The sequence below is a fragment of the Varanus komodoensis genome, unplaced genomic scaffold, assembly GCF_004798865.1.
Source record: "Varanus komodoensis strain SLA01 unplaced genomic scaffold, ASM479886v1 scaffold58, whole genome shotgun sequence".
Taxonomy (NCBI): Eukaryota; Metazoa; Chordata; class Lepidosauria; order Squamata; family Varanidae; genus Varanus; species Varanus komodoensis.
This window is the reverse complement of record NW_025336197.1, coordinates 2,238,178-2,258,024: the sequence shown is the minus strand read 5'-3', so window position 1 is coordinate 2,258,024 and position 19,847 is coordinate 2,238,178. Positions and strand designations below refer to the sequence as shown.

The 19,847-nt window shown below is 41.2% G+C and overlaps 1 protein-coding gene across 1 annotated transcript in view; it reads left to right on the top strand.

Moving 5' to 3' along the window:
- The window catches only part of ZNF385D (zinc finger protein 385D), a 178,673-nt gene that overhangs the window by 27,911 nt on the left and 130,915 nt on the right, over positions 1–19,847 (top strand). The window contains 1 exon segment of the mRNA XM_044449404.1: positions 10,437–10,579. Within this exon segment, the coding sequence (XP_044305339.1) occupies positions 10,437–10,579 (143 nt within the window).

Genomic DNA, 19,847 nt, shown 5'->3' with positions numbered 1-19,847 from the left:
TGTTTGAACTGAAATCAGCAAGTTTTATCTCTGCTGATTAAAGTTTCCTTTAGTTTACACATAGGTGTAATCTCTTGAAGTCAGCATGTATGTATGCATATTCTGGCCCTGGAGATATGGCTCCCTGTGATGGATTTAATTGAGGCTAATTTCCACTGATTTGAGCAATATATATATATATTTACTGCTTCTGTTCAAAATGATTATACCTGTGGGAATTTCTTATGAGCTACTGGAAAGAAGTTCATTAATCTCAACTATATGTTACTGGCTTGGCCAGTGTTTTATGTGGGTTATGTGGGTTGTAAATTGTTTCATTAAGAAGAGATTATTAGGTATGGCAACACTATATACTATTCCACATTGGCCCTATTTTGCTTTTTAAAGACTCCAAGGATAAAGTTAAGGTCTTTTATTACACCAAAGTGGGTATATTTCTTTTCACCATTTCAGCAATATCAGCCTAATGTCTTTTTCTATTCCAGTATTAGTAAGAGATATTAGATATAATAGGTATCTAGCTATGTATATATAAATTTTTAGCTTTGTTTATCTGGATATATATTTAGATCTATGGTGCCAGGGTTTTTTTTTATTTTTCTTTATTTTGGTATGAACACACACACAATTTTAAAAGTTTACAAGATCAGCCTAAGGATGTGCATCCATTTGAATGTGAAAAGTAGATTTTAGCTCCTAGCATTTCTTGCCTGTACATGTTCCCCCATAGCACATGAGAGTAGCACTTCATCAAGCGGCAAAGCTAGAGTAAGGAGCAGTGGGAAGCAATTATTATGCAGTCCCTTTTGGGATAGCCTAAATAGCAAGGACCAGGGCCAAGTTCTGAGAAGAGCAAACATAGCTATTATTTCATGTCTTCCTCCTTGCAGTCTTCCTTAACACTTTATCTGCTGAACCACAGGTTAGGCTTAGACTAAATAACAGAGGATCAAACACAGAACATTTTTGCTTCCCGTCATAAAGAAAGCAACAGTTGTAATTCTTGTTATAAGTCTGTGGAATATTGAAGAGATTTTGAAGAAAAATATCAGGTAGTATGTTTCTGAACTTTTTTTTAGCAAAACAAAACACATTGTTGCTTTTGTATCCAGAGAACAATGTGCTGTTTCAACAGAAATGATTACACCATGTGCCACAAAGGAACACACTGCGCTGCTTCTGATCTTCATTCAAAGATGATTTCATAGTCACGTGGCATAAACAGCAACACGTATCGGTGAGGGTACCTGAATACCCCACTCTGAGTACCTCAATTTCTTAATAAAAAAAAATCTGATGGTGAAGAACATTCAGCTCTGAATTGATGAGTCGAAAAGTGAAGAATGTATTATTCAGTTATTCAGACAAGATTGCTTGCCCTGAAATTAGATGCATTTTTTTTTGAGAAAAATGTGCTACTACAAGGTGTTAGAAGCATTGAAGAGAGTGGGTGAAAACACATGTGTCTGTACATATGGACTTAGGATGAGAGTAAGGGATTTTATGTTCTTAGCATCCAATTGTTCTAGTTTTAAGCATCTAATGTGATTAGATTTGCAAAAGCACAGCACCGGTTGGAACAAGGACATAAACTTATTAACTTCAGTGGAAATGTATTAATTTTAACTTAGGCTCTTCCTTTTTTAATATAGCTGAAACAAAATGTTGTCTGCTAATACATTATATATCAGATCTGTATCAAATAAAAATTTAATTAACAAATCTCAGTTGCATGTAGAAGTGGCTTTAGGCTGCATTCCTTTGTACAATTACCATGCAGTAAGCCCTGTCACACTGAGTGTAACTTTCTTTTGAGAAAGTTAGTATAGGACTGCTTTGTCAGACACTTTATATGGATATGTATGGATATTTAAACATATGCTTGAAGTGTCCTTTTTCTCACTAAGGGCAAGAATCGTAACAATACCAGCATTTTCTAAGGAAATTATTTGTTCAGCATGCTAGGAGCACTGGAAACTGCTTCTTGTAAGTATGCTTTGGTGGCTAATCTGAGGAGCAAATTATTTGACTCCTTTTTCAGATATTCATTGCCATGATAAGTCATCTGGCTTATTTCTCAAGTTCTCAGAACTCAAGGGGGGTTCAGTCAGACCAAATACCCCCACTCAAAAGTTACACATGTATAGGCTTCACAGTGAAGATGGGATTCAGAAGCCAATGGGAAATTGCTCATATGTGAAATATGATAACCAGGCTTCTTTGCATGCCTCTTATAGAAACAGAGTGAGTCCGAAGGGGTCTCCTGGGCCATCTAGTCTGACCCCTGGCTCAGCTCGTGACATGCCTATCATGTGTATTACCAGCCCATTCTTAAACATCCTCACTGATGGGGCTCCACCTCCCGTGGAAGCCCATTCTGAACCCTAAGGGTCCTAACCTTCAGGTAGTACTTCCTGGCATCCAAACTGAACCTTCATTTTCTGAGCCTCGCTTTATTGGAACCTGTCCTGCCCTCCTCCATAGGGGAGAACAGGTCTCTACCCACTCCCATGGGACACCCCCTCACCTACCTATATGTCACCAACAGAACCCCTCAGAGTCCTCTCTTCTCCAGGCTTTTGTTGTGAGCCGCCCCGAGGCTTTGTTGCGATGGGGGCGGCATAAAAATGTTTTAAATAAATAAATAAAATAAATAAAAGTCTCACCTCATATGGCTTTCCCTGCAATCTAGCTACCACCTTTGTGGTCCTATGCTCCACCAGTTCCAACCCGACTATATCCTTCCTGTAATGTGGAGTCCAGAACTGAACACAATACTCCACTTGTGGGCGTGCCAGAGTCGTATACAGTGGCAGTAGGACCTCTCTCGATCTAAAAGCCACACTTCTGGCTATGCAACCAAGGGTGACGTTTGCCCTCTTGACCACTGCGCCACACTGCTGACTCATGTTTAGCCTGCAGTCGACTGGTAGCCCAAGATCCTTTTCACAAGGGCTGGTCTCCTTGTCCCCTTACCTGTACTTACAACACGTACTGGAACTGTATCATATCATCCTAGGATATAGGAGATGGCCTTAACAAAATATTAAAAATATATAAGGGAATGCAACTCAAGTTGGTGTCTCAACAAATCCTAGGCACCAGTTTTCAAGCACACAGATTTATAAGTCATGTCCCATGGAATTGCCAACTCTTTTCAAATTTTCCAGAGTGATGTTGATGCATTTTGTATTTTTAACTTTCTGCATCCTTTGGAAATATAAGTTCTGTTCAGATGAAAGCTGGAAAGCTAGCGTCTTCCCTGCCAGTCCATCATTATTAATTATTTGTGTCTTAAAAAAAAAAAACATTTTTTCAGGCTTGTCAGAAACAATCATTTATATTCAGCACTGACAAAGTCCATGGCAAGTTGAAAGTTTCAGATGTTTTTAGTTTAACAAAAAGAACTTGGTTGCACTTAGTTGTTTTTATTCCATACTTTAGATCTTGAAGTGCCTTGCTGTATTTCCAAACTTGGGGGCAATGTTCTCTTGTTCCTTCTATGAAGCATGAAATATACTCACTGTAGCCGGATGTCAGGAAATAATAGCTTTTCCACACAATCAATATGTGCCCCATTTCTTAGTTTTCCCTTAGTACCATTATCGCACACAGAAAAATAAAATTTTAAGTTGACACTCTATATATTGGAATTGTGTGTTTGGAATGGGTGTGTGATGAGATATGACCTGGCTGCTTAGGTGAACATGCCCTTGGCAAGACACTCTCAATGCCTTTCAGCCCACTCACTGGCTGCATTCACGCAACATGATACACAACCTTTTCTGGTTACCAGGGTTTGTGGAGAGGGTTACCATAATCTACCTTGACAGATGATCAAGTGCTTACACTGTGATTGTGGTTTCCATTTACCCCACTCAGTAATCCCACTGTTGGTATGTATCCCATCAGCCCCTGTGCCTGAAATTTCATCCAAAAGTACATTGTTCCCTGTATATGTTGTCTGCTTCTTCCTCCGTCACCCACACATAGAGTTTGGATGGCTAGAATGACTCCTGTTGCTGCTCTTTCCAGGGGACTCAGTGGTAGTTGTATATGAGAATGTGGAAACCATGATCCTGGGTTCAGAGAACATGACAAGTCATGGTGCCATTGAGAAACCATAGAACAAACCATTGTTCTCATCATGGTTTCTAATAAGGAATATGGTTGGAATTATGAACATTATATGGATGTCCATGCTGGAGTCTCACAACTGGTTCAAAGCCAGGTGTTCTCATCTACCAGTATTAACACACAAATGTACAGATTAACAAAGGCTAGCATCCTCCCCTGTGAGCCAACTCACACACTCCAAAGAAACATGGGAAGAGAAATTAGTAGGAACTTAGATTTCCTTTTTCTCCACTTTTACTGTAATTGGGGAACAACCATGTACTGAAGCCTTCAAGCTCTCAAAGGCATCTGGGACTCCTATAACTTTCTTTGACAGCTTCACAAATACTGCTGCCACATTATTGCAGAAGATGGGAAAGGAGAAGCACCAGGTATGCCTTCACATATCTCTCCTCTTCATAGAGGTAACATATAAAGCCACTGTGAGTTAGCAGAAATATAAAGGTTCCATCACCTACCATACAGGTACTGAGTCTTCCATTACAGCATAACAGTATCACACATGGCCTCGTCCTCTGCAGAGCGTCACCTATCCTTACTCAACCGATGACCTTCAGATGCAATGGGATGCAGTTCACAGCATTCCTGGCAGATGATGCTGAGAGCTGTAGTCAACACACCTAGAGTGCAGAAGGTTGTGAAGCGTTGCTTTTGAATATAAGAGGCAACCCATGCCTGAAGGGGTGTGTGGACTTTTTGTGGTAGAGCAAGTGATCTTCCAGGAACATCTCATTTTTTCTAGGGATATCTGTGGAATCAGGTGTTAGAAACCTTGCACTTTTTAGTGATAAGTAAAGGTAGCACTCTGAATAAGGAAACCTGATAAAATGCCTGGGAATTGATTCTGCAGCCAACAAGAGATTGGTTAGAAATATGCACATTCACTGTGATAGGATTGAAATATTCCCAGGAAGGAAAGTTGTGCTTCTAAGCTATGTCACACAGAGCAGAAAACGCCATCTGCAGTCACTTAAGCTGTTAACAAACCCTAAGCAGTGGTGAGAACCAGTACATCTGTCTGCTTAAAAAACAAAACAAAAAACCACTATAACACCTTTTCCAAGACTGTTGTCCTGATGAACAACTATGAGCAATGGTAAGTTGATGAATTCAGAACAAAGTATACTTGTTTGGTGATCTTTTCCACCAAGTTCATATAGGCCTATCAAAAGATGAAAGCTTTGTGGAACTGGTGCAGACTAAGTATTACCCATTAGAAAAGGGTGAAAGGATCTGTTTGTTAGTAGTGGAAATACCACATGTGCATAAGTATATATAGCTCAACAAATGTATATTGCAAGTGTAAGTTGTGTATGAAGCAACAAAAACAGTCTAATCACAGGGTTCATGAATAACTCAAGTCCCACTGATTTCAGTGTGTCTACACAAAGCATAACTAAGCATAGATTCAAGCAATTATTACTATTGTTGTTACATTACATGTATACCTTGCCTTTGTTCCTCTTGCAAGGAACTCGGGACAGCTTAAAAGCATCTCTTCCTCTCCATTTTAATATCAGAACAACTCTGTGCAGTCGGTTGCAATGAGAGTCAGTGACTGTCCCTAAGTTACCCAGTGAACTTCATGGTTGAGTACAAACTAGAATCCTGGATCTCACAAGTGCCTGTTCAGTCTATGCATCCCAATGCTTATTATACAAATTCATATTTTATTTAGGATGAAATCACATCATATAAATGCAAAAAACAAACCTCTCCACCTTGTCTTAGGTTTTAAAAACTATTTATGTCTTGAACAGTTTAGAAGCTTCAGCTTGTCAAAGCTGTGCAAATTTCTGGCGCTCTTTTCTGTTCATTTGCATACTCATACATTTTTCTGTACTCAGAAACTTGTCTGGAACAATAGCTTTCATTTCCCTGATGTAGCATCAAACAAACATGATGGAATCATTGGGGATTACAGGGAACCTTCATTTTTATCCAGCTACTTTTATCCACTGAAGGAAAATTTGATTTTTCTGCTTTAATAATATGCTAATTAAAGAGAGGCATATTAATGGGGAATTTCTGAGCACAGTTTCTTAGTAGTAACATTACTGGGCAGAATGAGATACACTTTTGGGTAAATAGACTCATGACCGCACTGCACAGATAGCAAGCACTTTCTGTCGCAAGGTTTTTCTGCGGCTAACTTGCCAAACAGTTAAAAGCACATTTTGGTTCCCATGTTGTGAAAGAAGAAGGTGATGCTGTTTTAGCTAGTGCATAATCAGTTTGAATTTTCCAGGTGCAGAAACTGTTATTTTGAATTGATTGGAAAATAGGCATTCTTCCTTACGGGCATCTGACTCAGGGCATAAGGTGTAGCAGTGACTATTTAGATGAAGCACCCTGGAAGGGAGAAGAGGAGGCCGGGGCACCATTTGTATGTGGTGTAAGCCACTTCCCCCAGCCTGTTGCAATTCTTTGCATGCACCTTCTGCTTACTCCCACAGACCTCTCCGAAGCTGCTTTCCAACCTTGGTGCCATTCTTTTTATGCTGGCTGCCAGGCAGATGGAGGACTCCCATTTGGAGTTCAGGCTCCAAGTTCATAGGATGTTGGAGCTGGGATTCCAAATAATCCGATGCCCCCACTCAAGACATTGTTGGGAAACCACTGGATGGTTCCTAAAGGAACAATCCTCAGAAGGTTTAGACCTAGAAAAGGTGGGGCATGCTAGGAGTTGAAGGCCTTTCTTTCTCTCTAAACTTGCAGAAAATGTACTTAAGCTCATTTGGTATTTACACACAGGCTCCATCCCTTGGGAAGTGGAAGGCAAAAGGACTGGCATGATGTAAATTGCTTATTACATTATTGATGACACAGAAAGTTCCCTATTCTCCTCTGCAAAGTGGGCAGTCCCATTGTAGGTTGCTGCTATCCAGTCAAAATTACTTTAGATTATAAATTTGAGTTTAGGGTAAATGATCAAATTCTTCAAGGAAAAGCAAAGAGTCTTGGTGGATGTGCTCTCCCACCACTTGATTTGCATTTGTGCAAAGACAGAATAATGGAGGAGTCTTGCTTATATTCCCTACATGCAATAGTACAAAGATTGCAGCATTATTCTGCTTAAAGTGGTGGTGGGGGGTTAGATTGGAGCTCGCATTGACTAAGTCAGCCTTCTCCAACCTGGTGGCCTTCAGAGGCATTTGGGCCGCAACCACCAGAATTCCCATCCAGCAGAGCCTGATTGGGAATTCAGGCTGTTGCTGTCCAAACAGGTCTAGAAGGCACAATGTTGGAGAAGTTCATTTCCTTTGCCCGTTTCACAGATAAGTCTGCTGTCTTCTGGATTGTTGATCGTACATGTTAAGGTGCCTCAGGACCTTCCTGTATGATGGTTGTGGCATGGTTCTGAACTGGGTGAAAGGACATGAAGTGGGTCTTCAGGACTGGTGGGAAATGGGATCTTGGACTGCCTGTGCTATTCTGGGGCATGTACATGCTAGCTCTGTGAGATTCCAAAATAGGAGTTAAGACAACGTGTTAATGTGGCCAAGAACCAAACTGATGCATCACGTTACTGTCATGCTGGCCTTTGATGAATCATAAGACCTGCTACTGAGTTGTATCAGCAATTGTTTGCCATTAATTGAGCTCCAAGATGAGTTTCCATCAGGCCAGCAACTTCTTTGGCTTCTTAAAGAAACACCCAAGCAAGTACTTAGGTTTCTGTGGAAAGTTCAACTTGAAGGGGGTCTGTCTACATTATGTAAGTGGTACCTCTCATAGGCAGAGTTACTCACTGAAAGAGTAAAGTGGGTTGTTTGATAGGGTACTATACATAACCCAGGATTCATGATCTTAGTGTTAAAAGGCATTTGGCCTGCTCAATGCTAAAGTATTATGGATTTCTAAAAAGGAGCCAAGTGGTTTGGAGTTTCTTGTTGACTTCATGGTTGACCAACTGCAAAAGTGGCTAGGAGCATTCCACATCACAACACTTTGTTGCGACTCATCCTTGTTTTTATTTAGAATGTACCAGTCAGTTATGGCAGTGAAGCACTGGATCAAAGAAGCAGCCTGTCTGCTCAGGTTTCTTGTTTCTCACAGCAGTGACTTAAATGCTCTTAACTCCCCCAGGTCAATTTAGCCAATATTTAAGCAGCTGATAAATGACTGTCTGGTTGCCTAAGATGAGTGTTGACTTCTTGTATTATTCTTTTATTGTCTCTCCTCCCATAATGGCCCTTTTCTAAAGGTCGAATTCAATTTCCACTTTCACAAGTGTCGTAAATCACAAGAGATTCCAGAGAGGTCAGTTCACAGTGTAAAATAAATATAAGCCACAAATTGATATACTTGATTTATAAGACTGATGCTTCCTTTTCACTACAATTTTTGTCAAGTGTGCTAGAAAAAACTGAAAATATAGGAAGAAAGCATTGTTACACAATTGGTTTGCCAGATTATTTCCTAGTAAAAGCTGATAATTTGATATAGTAAATTAATTCTATAATGTACCCTGAACTTTCAGTTAGAAGTATTACACTACAGCTCCAGTTAAGAGCTTTTCTGGCTGCATTTTAACATATTGCAAGAACCGTAATGGAAAAAGAAACTCTCAGCAATATACAAAGTCATCCGTTTTCTGACCTTGCTCTCATCCTTTCTTTTTCAATGAAGAACTTGCAGTGGAAGGATAAAGAATAAATCCCCATTTCATGTCGTTTGTGGTTTTGTTTTTTAAATTGGACTCTCACCAGCCTTTCTTTCAGTCCGGTTGCCTGTCAAATTAAAAGAATACAGGCATATTGTAAGAATTTCCTAGGATTCAAAGAATCTTAATTAGCATTAAATTGATGTTTTGGAAATGGACCAAAAACTATAGGAGCTGTTGTCAGCAGAGACAGGACTTGAATACTCCTTGCTTGCAGACAAGTGAATATGTTGTGCTCTGTGACAGGGAGCAGAGAACAAATAAAATTGTGGTCCTTGCTAAACAGGTGCCTGCTTATCAGTATGTAAAAAAATTGCTTCATTTCAATGTGGTCCCGCAGAGAACTGTCCAAGAGCAACACTGAGCAGAGAGGAGCTTGCCGCTCTTCCAAGCAATTCTGGATCATCTTAACCTGTGACAATAGGTTATGGACTTTGCCAATTGTTCTGAAGAGCACATCTGGCCAGAATATTGTGGATTCTCATTGCATTGCATTGCATTGCACTATGTTCCTTTAGAGCAGGATCTTATTCAGCTTTTCATACTATTTGGCAAGACTTGGTTTGGACGTTAAATGTAAGGCCCTGTGATTACTTTGGACAGATACATGTGTTCGTGTATTAAGAACAAAGAGAAAATAATTAAAACTGTCACAAAAGAAATGCCTTTCTATTATGTGGAATAATTCAAAGAGATTATTTTTTTCTCTCTCCATTTCCAACAACATGCCTTCTTTGTCTTTTCTGGGAACATGGGAAAAAATGGACATTTCTTTGACCTCTGAAGTTACACCTATGCACCCTATTACTCTTGACTTCAAGTATACTCAAGATACAGATGTTTAAAGTGAGTCTTGAGTGGACAAGTTCTCAATAAGAACTTTCACACAACATTTTGGCAGTGGACCTGTACCACTCCCAAACTGGGACTATTTAGGTGTGAATATTGTTTAAAAGGTTGCAGGGCAGTGGCACTGTTGCAGTATTACTTTGTCCGTCCGTCTAAACGTATTTTAGCGGCACTGCCTGAGGTAACGGAGTTCCTTTCAACAACTATCCCTCTTTTCCCTTCCAGAATGCTGAGATACAGCATCATCATTCCAGAGGTTTCTGGGGAAAATTGCTGGAAGAAATATTGAAAAAAATGTTTTTGGCCTCTCCAAAACGGCTCCTGTCTCCATGTGGAACCATGTTCCTTATTTTGAGGGCCACTGAACTTTGCAGAAAAAAAATGTGGCAGGGGGAACATCTAATGAGACTACTGTTTGAGGTCTATCACTGATTTCATCTATATGCCCATTATCCAAGCTAAAATGGGACCAGACTAAAAATTACCATGCATGGTAGCTCTGCAGAGCAAGTTGGACAGCTGCCTCCTGTAACTGATTTTGGACACTGTGCAAGGGCAGCAGATGGTTCTTCTATTCATAATTGTTGTGTTTCCACTGGCCAAGGAGGAGAAAGGTGCTTGTGGGGTTTTCTTCCTTGGCCACCCTTGGGGTGATGCACTTGATTCAGGAATGGGGTGGAGCGGTGGTGGAGGCATGAGCACTGGCCATCACTGCAGCGGAAGCCCTTGGGCCAGCCCTGCTCCTGGGAGTCATTTCACCGGTGCCTTTTCTTTCTTCACACAGGAGGTACCTGCCAGAGCCCTGCTCTTCCAGCCCTGGTACGTCCTCCAGCCCCACCCCTGCAGCCTTCGCTGGATATCAAGCCCTTTCTTCCATTCCCTCTGGATACTGCGGCAGCTGTCAATCTCTTCCCCAACTTCAGTGCAGTAAGTACTGTGTTGAAGGGTGAATGGGTACCGTGTGCTGTGTCATTTTGTTATTAGCAAAACAAATGTTTGCATACAAATTGCAGAAATGCCCATGCCTGTAAAAGTGGGGGTTCAGGTGTTGAGGGGAAATCCCACAAAAATTAACAAGAAAACAAACCCATGCCAGGATAGCAATCTACTTCTCATTTGTATGTGTCCAATTAATCACTGAAATTATCAACACTAATGGAAGAACATGTCCGTTCCATCATTTTCAAGTAGTTAAATGTGCATTAATACTTAGCAATGTTTTTCATGGGTTCTATGTAATTGCTCCAAATAATTATTTAAATTATTCTTACTGACAAATAATTAACCTAGGCTGATTAATCTCAGAATGATTGCATGCAGGTTCAGCATTTCAAGCAATCTCTGTAAAAGGATACCAGAAGAGGGGGTGTACCCCAGGCATTTCTTATTTCTTAATTTTTATCACATTTGTAACCCAACCAACAGCCAAGGTTCTCTGAATACCCATAGATAAATCAAAGACACGAAACACACGATGATAAAACATTAACAATAAAGCAGCACAAGTTGAAATCCAAAGCAGGGGTGAAAACGGTGCAACCGCAATCATCATTGCAAAATTTGACAGCAGGGATCTAGCAGTACAAAGCTCTAGAAACCCTGCAGTAGTTTCTCAAATGCCATGCAAAATAAAAACGTTTTCTTCAGCACTGGAAAGACCAGCATGTGGGTGCCAGGTCTGATCCTCCCACAGATGGGATGCAAAGGGCCAGCTGCCTCCCCAAGTGCACTCGGGGACTTTGCTCTTTCCGTGTCCCTGAGTAGAAAGTGGCCTGGTGGAGCAGCTGGATGTGGCAGTGGCAGGGGGCGGACTAGCCATCCCAGCCCTTACAACCTTTCTCACATCTTCCTTACATACAGTATGGGAGTGTGTGACCTTCCCTGCAATCACCAAGTGTCACCGTTCCTTGGCATAGAAAAGGCCTTGATACCTATTCTGATGAACCAGCCCTGCAGTCTTTAGCCTAGAAGTGGAACCTAGGAATGCAAGGTGCAGCTAGAGTTTGCTCTTGCCTGCACCTTTGCTCCTGCAAGGTGCCTGCCTCTGATTTTGTCCATTCTCCCGATATCTGTCCCACCTCATTAGAGCAGTTCTGCAGGGCTGTTCAAGGTATAGGTTTGGGGAGGGAGGTACCTGTGTAGGGTGCTGCAGGATTAGAGGAGATGGCAGGAATCTCTTTAGGAAACGATTTTCTGGCTACAACTCAAAGATGTCCAGGAAATGGGAACGCAGCTGAAGTATTTCTGATGAGCAACTAGCAAAGGACATGCTTGATATGAGGCTGATTGGTGTGAGGTGAGGCGAGATGCTTCATACCAGCCTCTGTGTAGATTCTGGTAGTACAAAGCCACTTAATGTGCTGTCCAGTATGACAAACTGGGGCACGCTGGCAGTTTCAGACCTCCTTTACGTACATTTTTCTGTGCATAACCCTACATTCAAAAGAAGCAAACAAATTCAGTGGGGTTTACCTCAGAGTTCACCTGTGTAAGATTGACCAATTATTGGTATTCCATAGCCCACCCAATGAGGATTTCTATCTGGATAGGATTGCACAGATAATACAGTAAAATAGAATGTGTGTGTTGTCAGAGCTTTTAAGTGTTTATGTTTGATTCATAACTGCTTTTTGTTCCACGGATCCATGAACTTGGCAGCTGTTATGTTCAGTCCATAACTAGTTTTGCCTACCTTTGTCTTGGTTTTCATCGAAAAGAATTCTGCATAATTCTTTGGGTTGAGAGCTTTGCGCTGATCAAACAGCACAGAAATGCCTAAATAAAATAAAATAAAATAAATAGCAGAATTAATTATATGATTATTATAACGATGCTAATTTTATGTATGGAATTTTGAATCCACAAAATGAAGTTTAAGCTCTGCAAATCAGATTTATATTTTACATAATTTGCACTCTTTTCTTCTTTAACTGCACCTTCTGCTTCCTCAGTAAAGTAGTCAGATACTACTATAGCATTGCAACTGAGATGTGAGTATTGAGATCAATGGAAACCCCTTACTATAAGGATACACAGGTGGCATCCTATAAGTCAGTAATTTTAGGAAGGCTGGGAGTTTATCGGGGGAGACACTGTGTTCTTGGTGATTAAATCTTGGTGGTCCACTCCTACCTATGGCAAATGCTAATGCTTTTCTACTGCTGTACTTAAGAATGGCATTAGAAAAGGGGGACTGCACTTTGTGGGAGACAGTGAAGTGTCTTATTCCAGTCAATTACCCTCTTCTTTCAATTAAGCTCTAGTATCCCTTCCCTTGTGTCATGGTGGCAGTTCAGACATCAGACTGCTGCTGACAGAGGAAAGAAATTCACAACATTAGGGTTCCATGCAAAGATGATTTGTAAAGATGCGGAAAAGTGAGCAACAAGGAGTTGCCAGAGTTGTCTTTTAAACTGGGAAGAATGGAAGAGCACAGGACTGAAATGCTTGTGTACTCGCTGCTCCTGTGCCATTTTCTAGATTACTGGATTACCAAACAAGCTACTGACATTTTCTGTTTTGCTGTGTAACTACTCATCTTTATAGAACTTTATTACTTTGTGTAGGGAAGCTCAGACCTTTCAGCTTCGTCATACATCCCATAGTGAGACTATGCCTAGCATTGTAACCTTTGTTTCTGAGTCAGTGTTTCGATATCCTATATTGCCCTTTGAGCTTCGGTTGTTCCTATATGGGTATTCACCTTATGCTGAATCAGTGTCAGGCATCAGTACCAAGATGCCTGAATTGGTTAATGGTGTTCTGTAAACACTGACACTGGCTGAGACAGTCTTGTGTATTTCTAGAAGTTCTTGGCTGCCTGACAAACCTTTGGGGACACGTCCAATGCTCTGGAACATTATCAGCCTAAGGAAAGTTATCCTGCAAGTTAGATTTGGCTTAACAGGACATCTTGACAGGGAAATACCTTTTAATGCACCTGAGGAGACTTCATTTTCTTCAAACAAGATGTTGCATGCAAAATTGTGCATCCAAATGTACATCCTCTGTTCTTACTAAACAGAGCTAGGTGCTGGAATAAATGTAATAATCTATTTTACATCGCAAGAATAAATCAAAGAAATAATTCGTTTGAGTGCCTCATTCTGCAGTTCTCCAAGCTCCAGAGAGGAATCAATGAAACAAGATGTAGAAATGCTACATCCTGCAATTTGCAGCATGCCTTCATTTTCTGAAAGTACTCTCTACAATCCTACAAATGTGATCTCATGTAAACAGCATCCTTGAGCTGTTTGCTAGGTATGAAAAGACAGTGAATTTTTGAATTCACTGTGTTCTACTTCTGTAGACACTCGTGTGTCAGCTCCCTACCTGTTGAGAACTATTTTTGACTCTTCAGGATACTGTCACTCCCTCTCAGACAAAACACCGACTCTCTATTGATGCTCATGTGATATTTCTCTTCTTCCCCTGAAGCCTATCATTCCTAAGTGACAGGTTGGGACTTTTACTCTGCCTACTGATCTGGCAGAGATACACCCTCTGACCTAACATTTATATATCCAACCTTACTGATTCAGCTTTAAGTTGCAACCATACTGTTCTTCAGCACACCACAATATTATTTTTGGTGTGTGAAATCATGATAGTTTCCTGGGCTAGGTATACTTTCTGGGTGACTGTTAGATAGAACTGGGTAATTTAAAAGTATTTACAGTAAACTCATGAACTGGGGCAGGAGGGGAGCAAACAGACTAGAGAGCAGAGTATCTTCCCACTCTTCATTTCCTGTGTCTGGCCTCAAGCACAATGGGAAGGCGAGGGGAATTACGGATGCTACGGCACTGCAAATAAACATTTATAGTAGAAGGAGGGGTTTTTCCCATTTAAACTGTTGTCTGCTGTGACAATTAGAGCATAGATGCTCTGCTATTACTATGGTGAATGTGTCTGTAGGAGGACAGGCACTGGGGCTAGAAACCGGAGCAATTGCAGAGGTTGTGATCACTGCATTCGCCATTGTTCCCAAATGAACCAATACCAAATGAGGAATTGCAGGGCTCGGGAAACACGGCAGCAGGGAAAACGCAAGCAGTGAGATCCCTCTCATAGCAGCAAGCGAGGTGACTTTTATTGATCATGTCATCTGATGGTATTAAGTAGAGCTTTATGAAGCATTATATAAAAACAGCATGCTAATTAGCAATCTGGTTAGCAGAACATTTGTAGGTGCTATGTATTTAATTGCATAGTGTAAGTGTACCCCCAAGTCATCTACAGAAAGAAATGTTAACAACTCAGCCATTTAAGCTGAAAACAGCGCACTACTGTGAAAGCCCAAGAGAGGTTTTTAAGTTCACGGGTTCAGTAAGAGTTTATCTAGTGAAAAGAATGAACATATTATTGATTCCACTTCAGAATGGGATTATTTAAAAAAAAACACGTCATTTTATTTCCTTATTTTCATAGTAGAACAAAAGAAAAAGCATGATGGGTCTGAGGTGTTTGCAAGCTCACATTCCATTGACTTACCTGCAAAATCAGACAAAACACAAACATTTTCTTAATTGTAGCAATCAGTGTTTGAGGTATCGAAAACACCAACTGAAATGTATTTTTGGTTGCTACTTTCTAGTATAACAACTGGGGTGAAGAATCGATCACATTCACCTGGCAGGAAGGGCTCTTTCAGACATAATTAGAAACCGTAGTTGAGTGCCGTGCTCTTCACTGCAAGGCCTGAGGGACCCCGGCAGCTCCCATCATCTCCAGAATGGCTTTCCATCCCTCGGCACACCACTTTGCAGTACCTGCATCTTCTCAGCCCTTATTCTTGTTGTTCGTTTATGATGTGCTGACTGCTGTTGACTGGAGGAGGCTAAAGGGTGGGGAGGCAGGATGGGAAGACAGAGACTCAGGAACTCTGGCAGGGGATGAGCTTAAGGAGGAAGCTGTACTGCTAGCGGTAGTAACTGGCTAGCTGTAGTGGTGGACTTTAAACAGACCCTAAGTGGCCTTAGGGGCAGCCAAAGTGGCTTTTGCTTGGCAGCTCATGATGATCTCTGCTTTAGTCCTACAAAGAGACAACCGCAGCAAGCTTTCCTCATCCCCCACCCCTTTACTGAACTAGCTGCTTTAAAGCAACCCTACATAACCATGTTTGAGAATCTGGATGACTTGCCAAATTGCAGTTAACCTACAATGAAAGGGGGGCATCTCCTCTTGGATATGTCAGAAGAAGGGTGGAGGGACTGCATGAGCCCAAGTCTCACCAGGATCATTCAAATAATTTATTTTTATGTCTCAGCACAGCCATTGCATCCAGCAAATCTGAGTCATCAAACTCTTTGTGGAGAGCTATGATCAGATTTTGGACTTCTGCAGTAATTTCTCCACTGATGTCAACATGCACTGCTTGGAGGAGGGTGAGGAAAAATTACTTAATATGGGAAAGTTGGTACTAAATTTTGCTTAGTACCAAACCACATGTGATGTGGAAGGCCCATGTGAAGATTGCTGCCATGCTTGGCGTGGCTTTACTTCAGAGTAGCTAAGCAAGGCTACTGATTCGATCCGAAGATGGCATTGGTGAAGGATGTTGCTTAACCTTTTTCCTTCTGTGATTTCATCTCTGCTCATAATCCATTTTGCCTGGATAATATTAGTCCTACTGAGAACAGGAGCCCGACGTACTATTGGTGCCTGTCTTTCTCTGATAGAAAACACCATGTGGCAGTTCAGATAGGGAGGTGGTGTTGAAAAAATATTTGAATTAGAGCCTGATGCACTTTTCAAAATAAAGTAAAAGTCAGACAGAGCCATCTTATACATTTGGTCATCTTCATCCATTTGGTCACTAGCAAGTTTCTTGAAATGGGCAAGCAGAGGAAAAGGGAGTTCATCTAATCTTTACCATCTAATCATAACAAGATTGCAGTCTCGATGTGCTTACCCTAGAACAGTGCTGGCCAACCTATGGCATGCATGCTGCACAGGGGACGCAGAGCCCTCTCTGTCAGTACATGAGCCCAGTCGCCCCAGGATCGCCTCAGTAGCCGAGCATCAGATAACAGCACACATAGGGGCCATGTGCACGCTCGGAAAGGAGAAGTGGCGCCAGGCAATGGCGTCACAAGCTGTGACTCATTAGCCGTGACGTGTCTGAGCTTTCACATGGCTGGTCAGTGCGCTGCCAAAGATATATATTTGCTTGGACTGGCTGTGAGTTGTTATTTCTAAACTAAAACCTCAATATTCAGGTTTTATTGCAGCGTTGGCACCTTGCAATAAATAAGTGGGTTGGGTTGCCATTTGGGCACTTGGTCTCTAAAAGATTCACCATCACTGCCCTAGAATAAGCTTGCTTCTGAGTAAAGTGTCAATGGAGATAAATACATGCTATCTCTTGCTACACATGCCCCTTTTCATGAGGAATCAAAGTCAAAGGCATTTGGCCTTCATATTTAAAGTAGAATGAAGTTTGGTTGGAGAACAGAGAACTTGAGCAGGAGGACCTCTTTAGTTTATCTGTTCCTTTATGTAATAGAAATAGGTAGTTGACTTCAGGCTGGCAGGTGAAGTGGAAGAAAAAGATAAAGTTAGAATATTTCTGGCTATGGTTGATGTAGATCAAGGGTGAATGACTGACCACCCTTCTGAAGATACTGGACTAGCATTCCTAACAGCCAGGGATGATGAAAGTGGTAATCTAGCCATAATGTGAGACCTGTCCCCTAGCTGTGCTGTGAAAGGAAAAGGAAGGAGTGAAAAGATTGTTTTCTGTACTCATATTAGACTCACCACCTCCTGATACTGCTTCCAAAATGCATAACAGCCCCCACCCCACAAAAAAAATCCCATTTTGCCATCCCAAAACAGGAGCAAGCCTGTTATTCAAAGGAATTCTGAAGTGTTCAAATCTTGCCTGTTTTCAAACAGCCATGTCTCTTTTGAAAACAAGCAAGAGTTGGATGTTTTAGAGTGCTTTAGTGGTTTGCAGCAAATTTCTATAGCAAAGCAGAAATTTTTCCCCAATACCCTGAAGAGTGCAGCTTTGGGAATGGGAAAATTGAGGTTGTGTGAAAATGCCCTCTTTCAGAGTTATCTGCTACTGTGGCTTGCCCCAGGGTAACACTGGAGGGGGCAGTAACTTGGTTGTCTCCAACCTTTATTGGCAGCAAGGAATACCAGTAGCTACCACATTCTGCATTAAACAAGCTTGCTCATTTTCTGGGTAAACTGAGAGAAGAACAAAATATGAATTATGATTTTTTTCCCCCAGCAGAGTGTAATGTCCTTCAAAGTAGAATAGGGAATGACATTCTGGCAGGATATTCTGCTTCCAGGACAGAATGTCCATGACAAAATGCAGCATAATGACTTCAATTTACTGTAAATCAGTGCTTCATTTTTATAGGTGTGTGTGGTAATAGAAAATCATGGCCAACAATTGCTCATGCTGCTTGGAAAGGAGAAAAAGAAACCTTCTATAAGGTGAAGATCATTGTGCCATGACTATAATTATTTCAGAGGTCCCAGAGAGAATAAATATGTCTCTTCCATTGCCCTCCACTCTCCAAATATTTTTAAAGGGAAAAAAGATGACTTAACACGTATTTGTGAGTTGGATGGAGTGCTCTCCCTCCCTCCCTCCCTCCCTCCAAAGAAAATCAACTGTGAAATAGGTTTGCTTCATTCATAGACACCTTTACAGGTACATCTTTACAATGCCAGCATACACTCATGCTCTAAATAGTTAAATGTTTTATTTGTGTTGGAATATGTACACAGAGCTATCTGTGTTTATGAAAAAAAGTCTTAGTTTATTTATACTAGCTGTTTTTTATTATGTGTGGTTGTCCACAATTCCCCAAACATTTAACAAATGCTTCCAGAATAAAGTTTGCAGAGGAAAGAAGTTAGAAAAAGGAATGAAAGAAGTTATACAAACAAATTGCAATGATTTGAAACATTTTATTAACAAATATGAATACACACACACACACGCACGCACGCGCACGCACGCACGGACAATCTTATAGATACCTTGTTTGGAGCTAAATACCTTGTTTTGATGCTGAATAAAGATGACAGGGTTGAAAATTATCCCATTATAATCAGACCTTGTGGCCCTTGATTTATTTGTGTTAATTAAAGCAGATATGATCCTTAGGACCAGAGGAAATATTGTAGTTGTTCCATCCATTGAAAGCTGAGGATGCTATTTCAGGCAAAGAAGGAGGGTTAGGGTGTTAGTTTCTCTCCCCCCCCCGCCCCTCTATATGTGTGTGTGTGTGTGTGTGTGTGTGTGTGTGTGTGTGTGTGTGTGTGAGAGAGAGAGAGAGAGAGAGAGAGAGAGAGAGAGAGAGAGAGAGAGAGAGAGAGAGAGAGAGAGAGAGAGAAGGATTCAGGTCTCAGATTGAAGCCACAAAACTGGAAAAAGCAAACAGGTCAATAAAAACCCCTATCCTGTTTCCAGTCTTCCCAGGACCACTTAGGTCTGATGTATCAACAGCAGTGGATCCTGCGGTGATTAGATAAGCAAAACACTCTGGAATAGGACAGGTCAATAGCGCTTCCATTTTCTGTTGACCTGACCTGTTCTAAATATGTTTCTGTGCATTTCTGAGAGTACTGTCAGAAGCACTAATTCCTGCTCTGCAATCAGTGGATCCCACAAGCACAACCAAAATGCCACAGCAGCACTGGATACTGCCCCAAACCCACCTTTTTCTTTTTCAGTGTGGTACAGAATTCTTTCTGGGTTCTGAGCAGCAGATACTATTCATAAGTGATATACAGTTAGCTGATATGAAGCTCTTTTATATACATTCAGATCTCTAGATCAGGACTGTCTATGCTGACCTACCTCCTTCATGCAAAGGGGAGGGCATTTTAGATAAATGTTGCAAAAGACTAGGGAGAACACTTTCCTTTGGAAGAAAACCTACTATGAGTATCACAGCTTGGACTTGGTTTTGGTTAGATCTACATCTGAGAAAGCAAAGTGGGGGCTTTGTTTCCTCATCAGTAATGGCCTTTTCAATAGGAGTGGACAGAAGCCAGAAGCATTAGCTTCCAACTAAAGATATACAGGAATACTATCCAGCCCATCCAGAAGATCTGTTCTGAAGGCCTTCCATTTAAGGCCTTCAGAACCTTGACTAGAGAAGCAGAATCTTGCTGCAGCGTGAGGAGAGAGGGGAGGTTGATTGCTAGTGTTATGCATAATGTT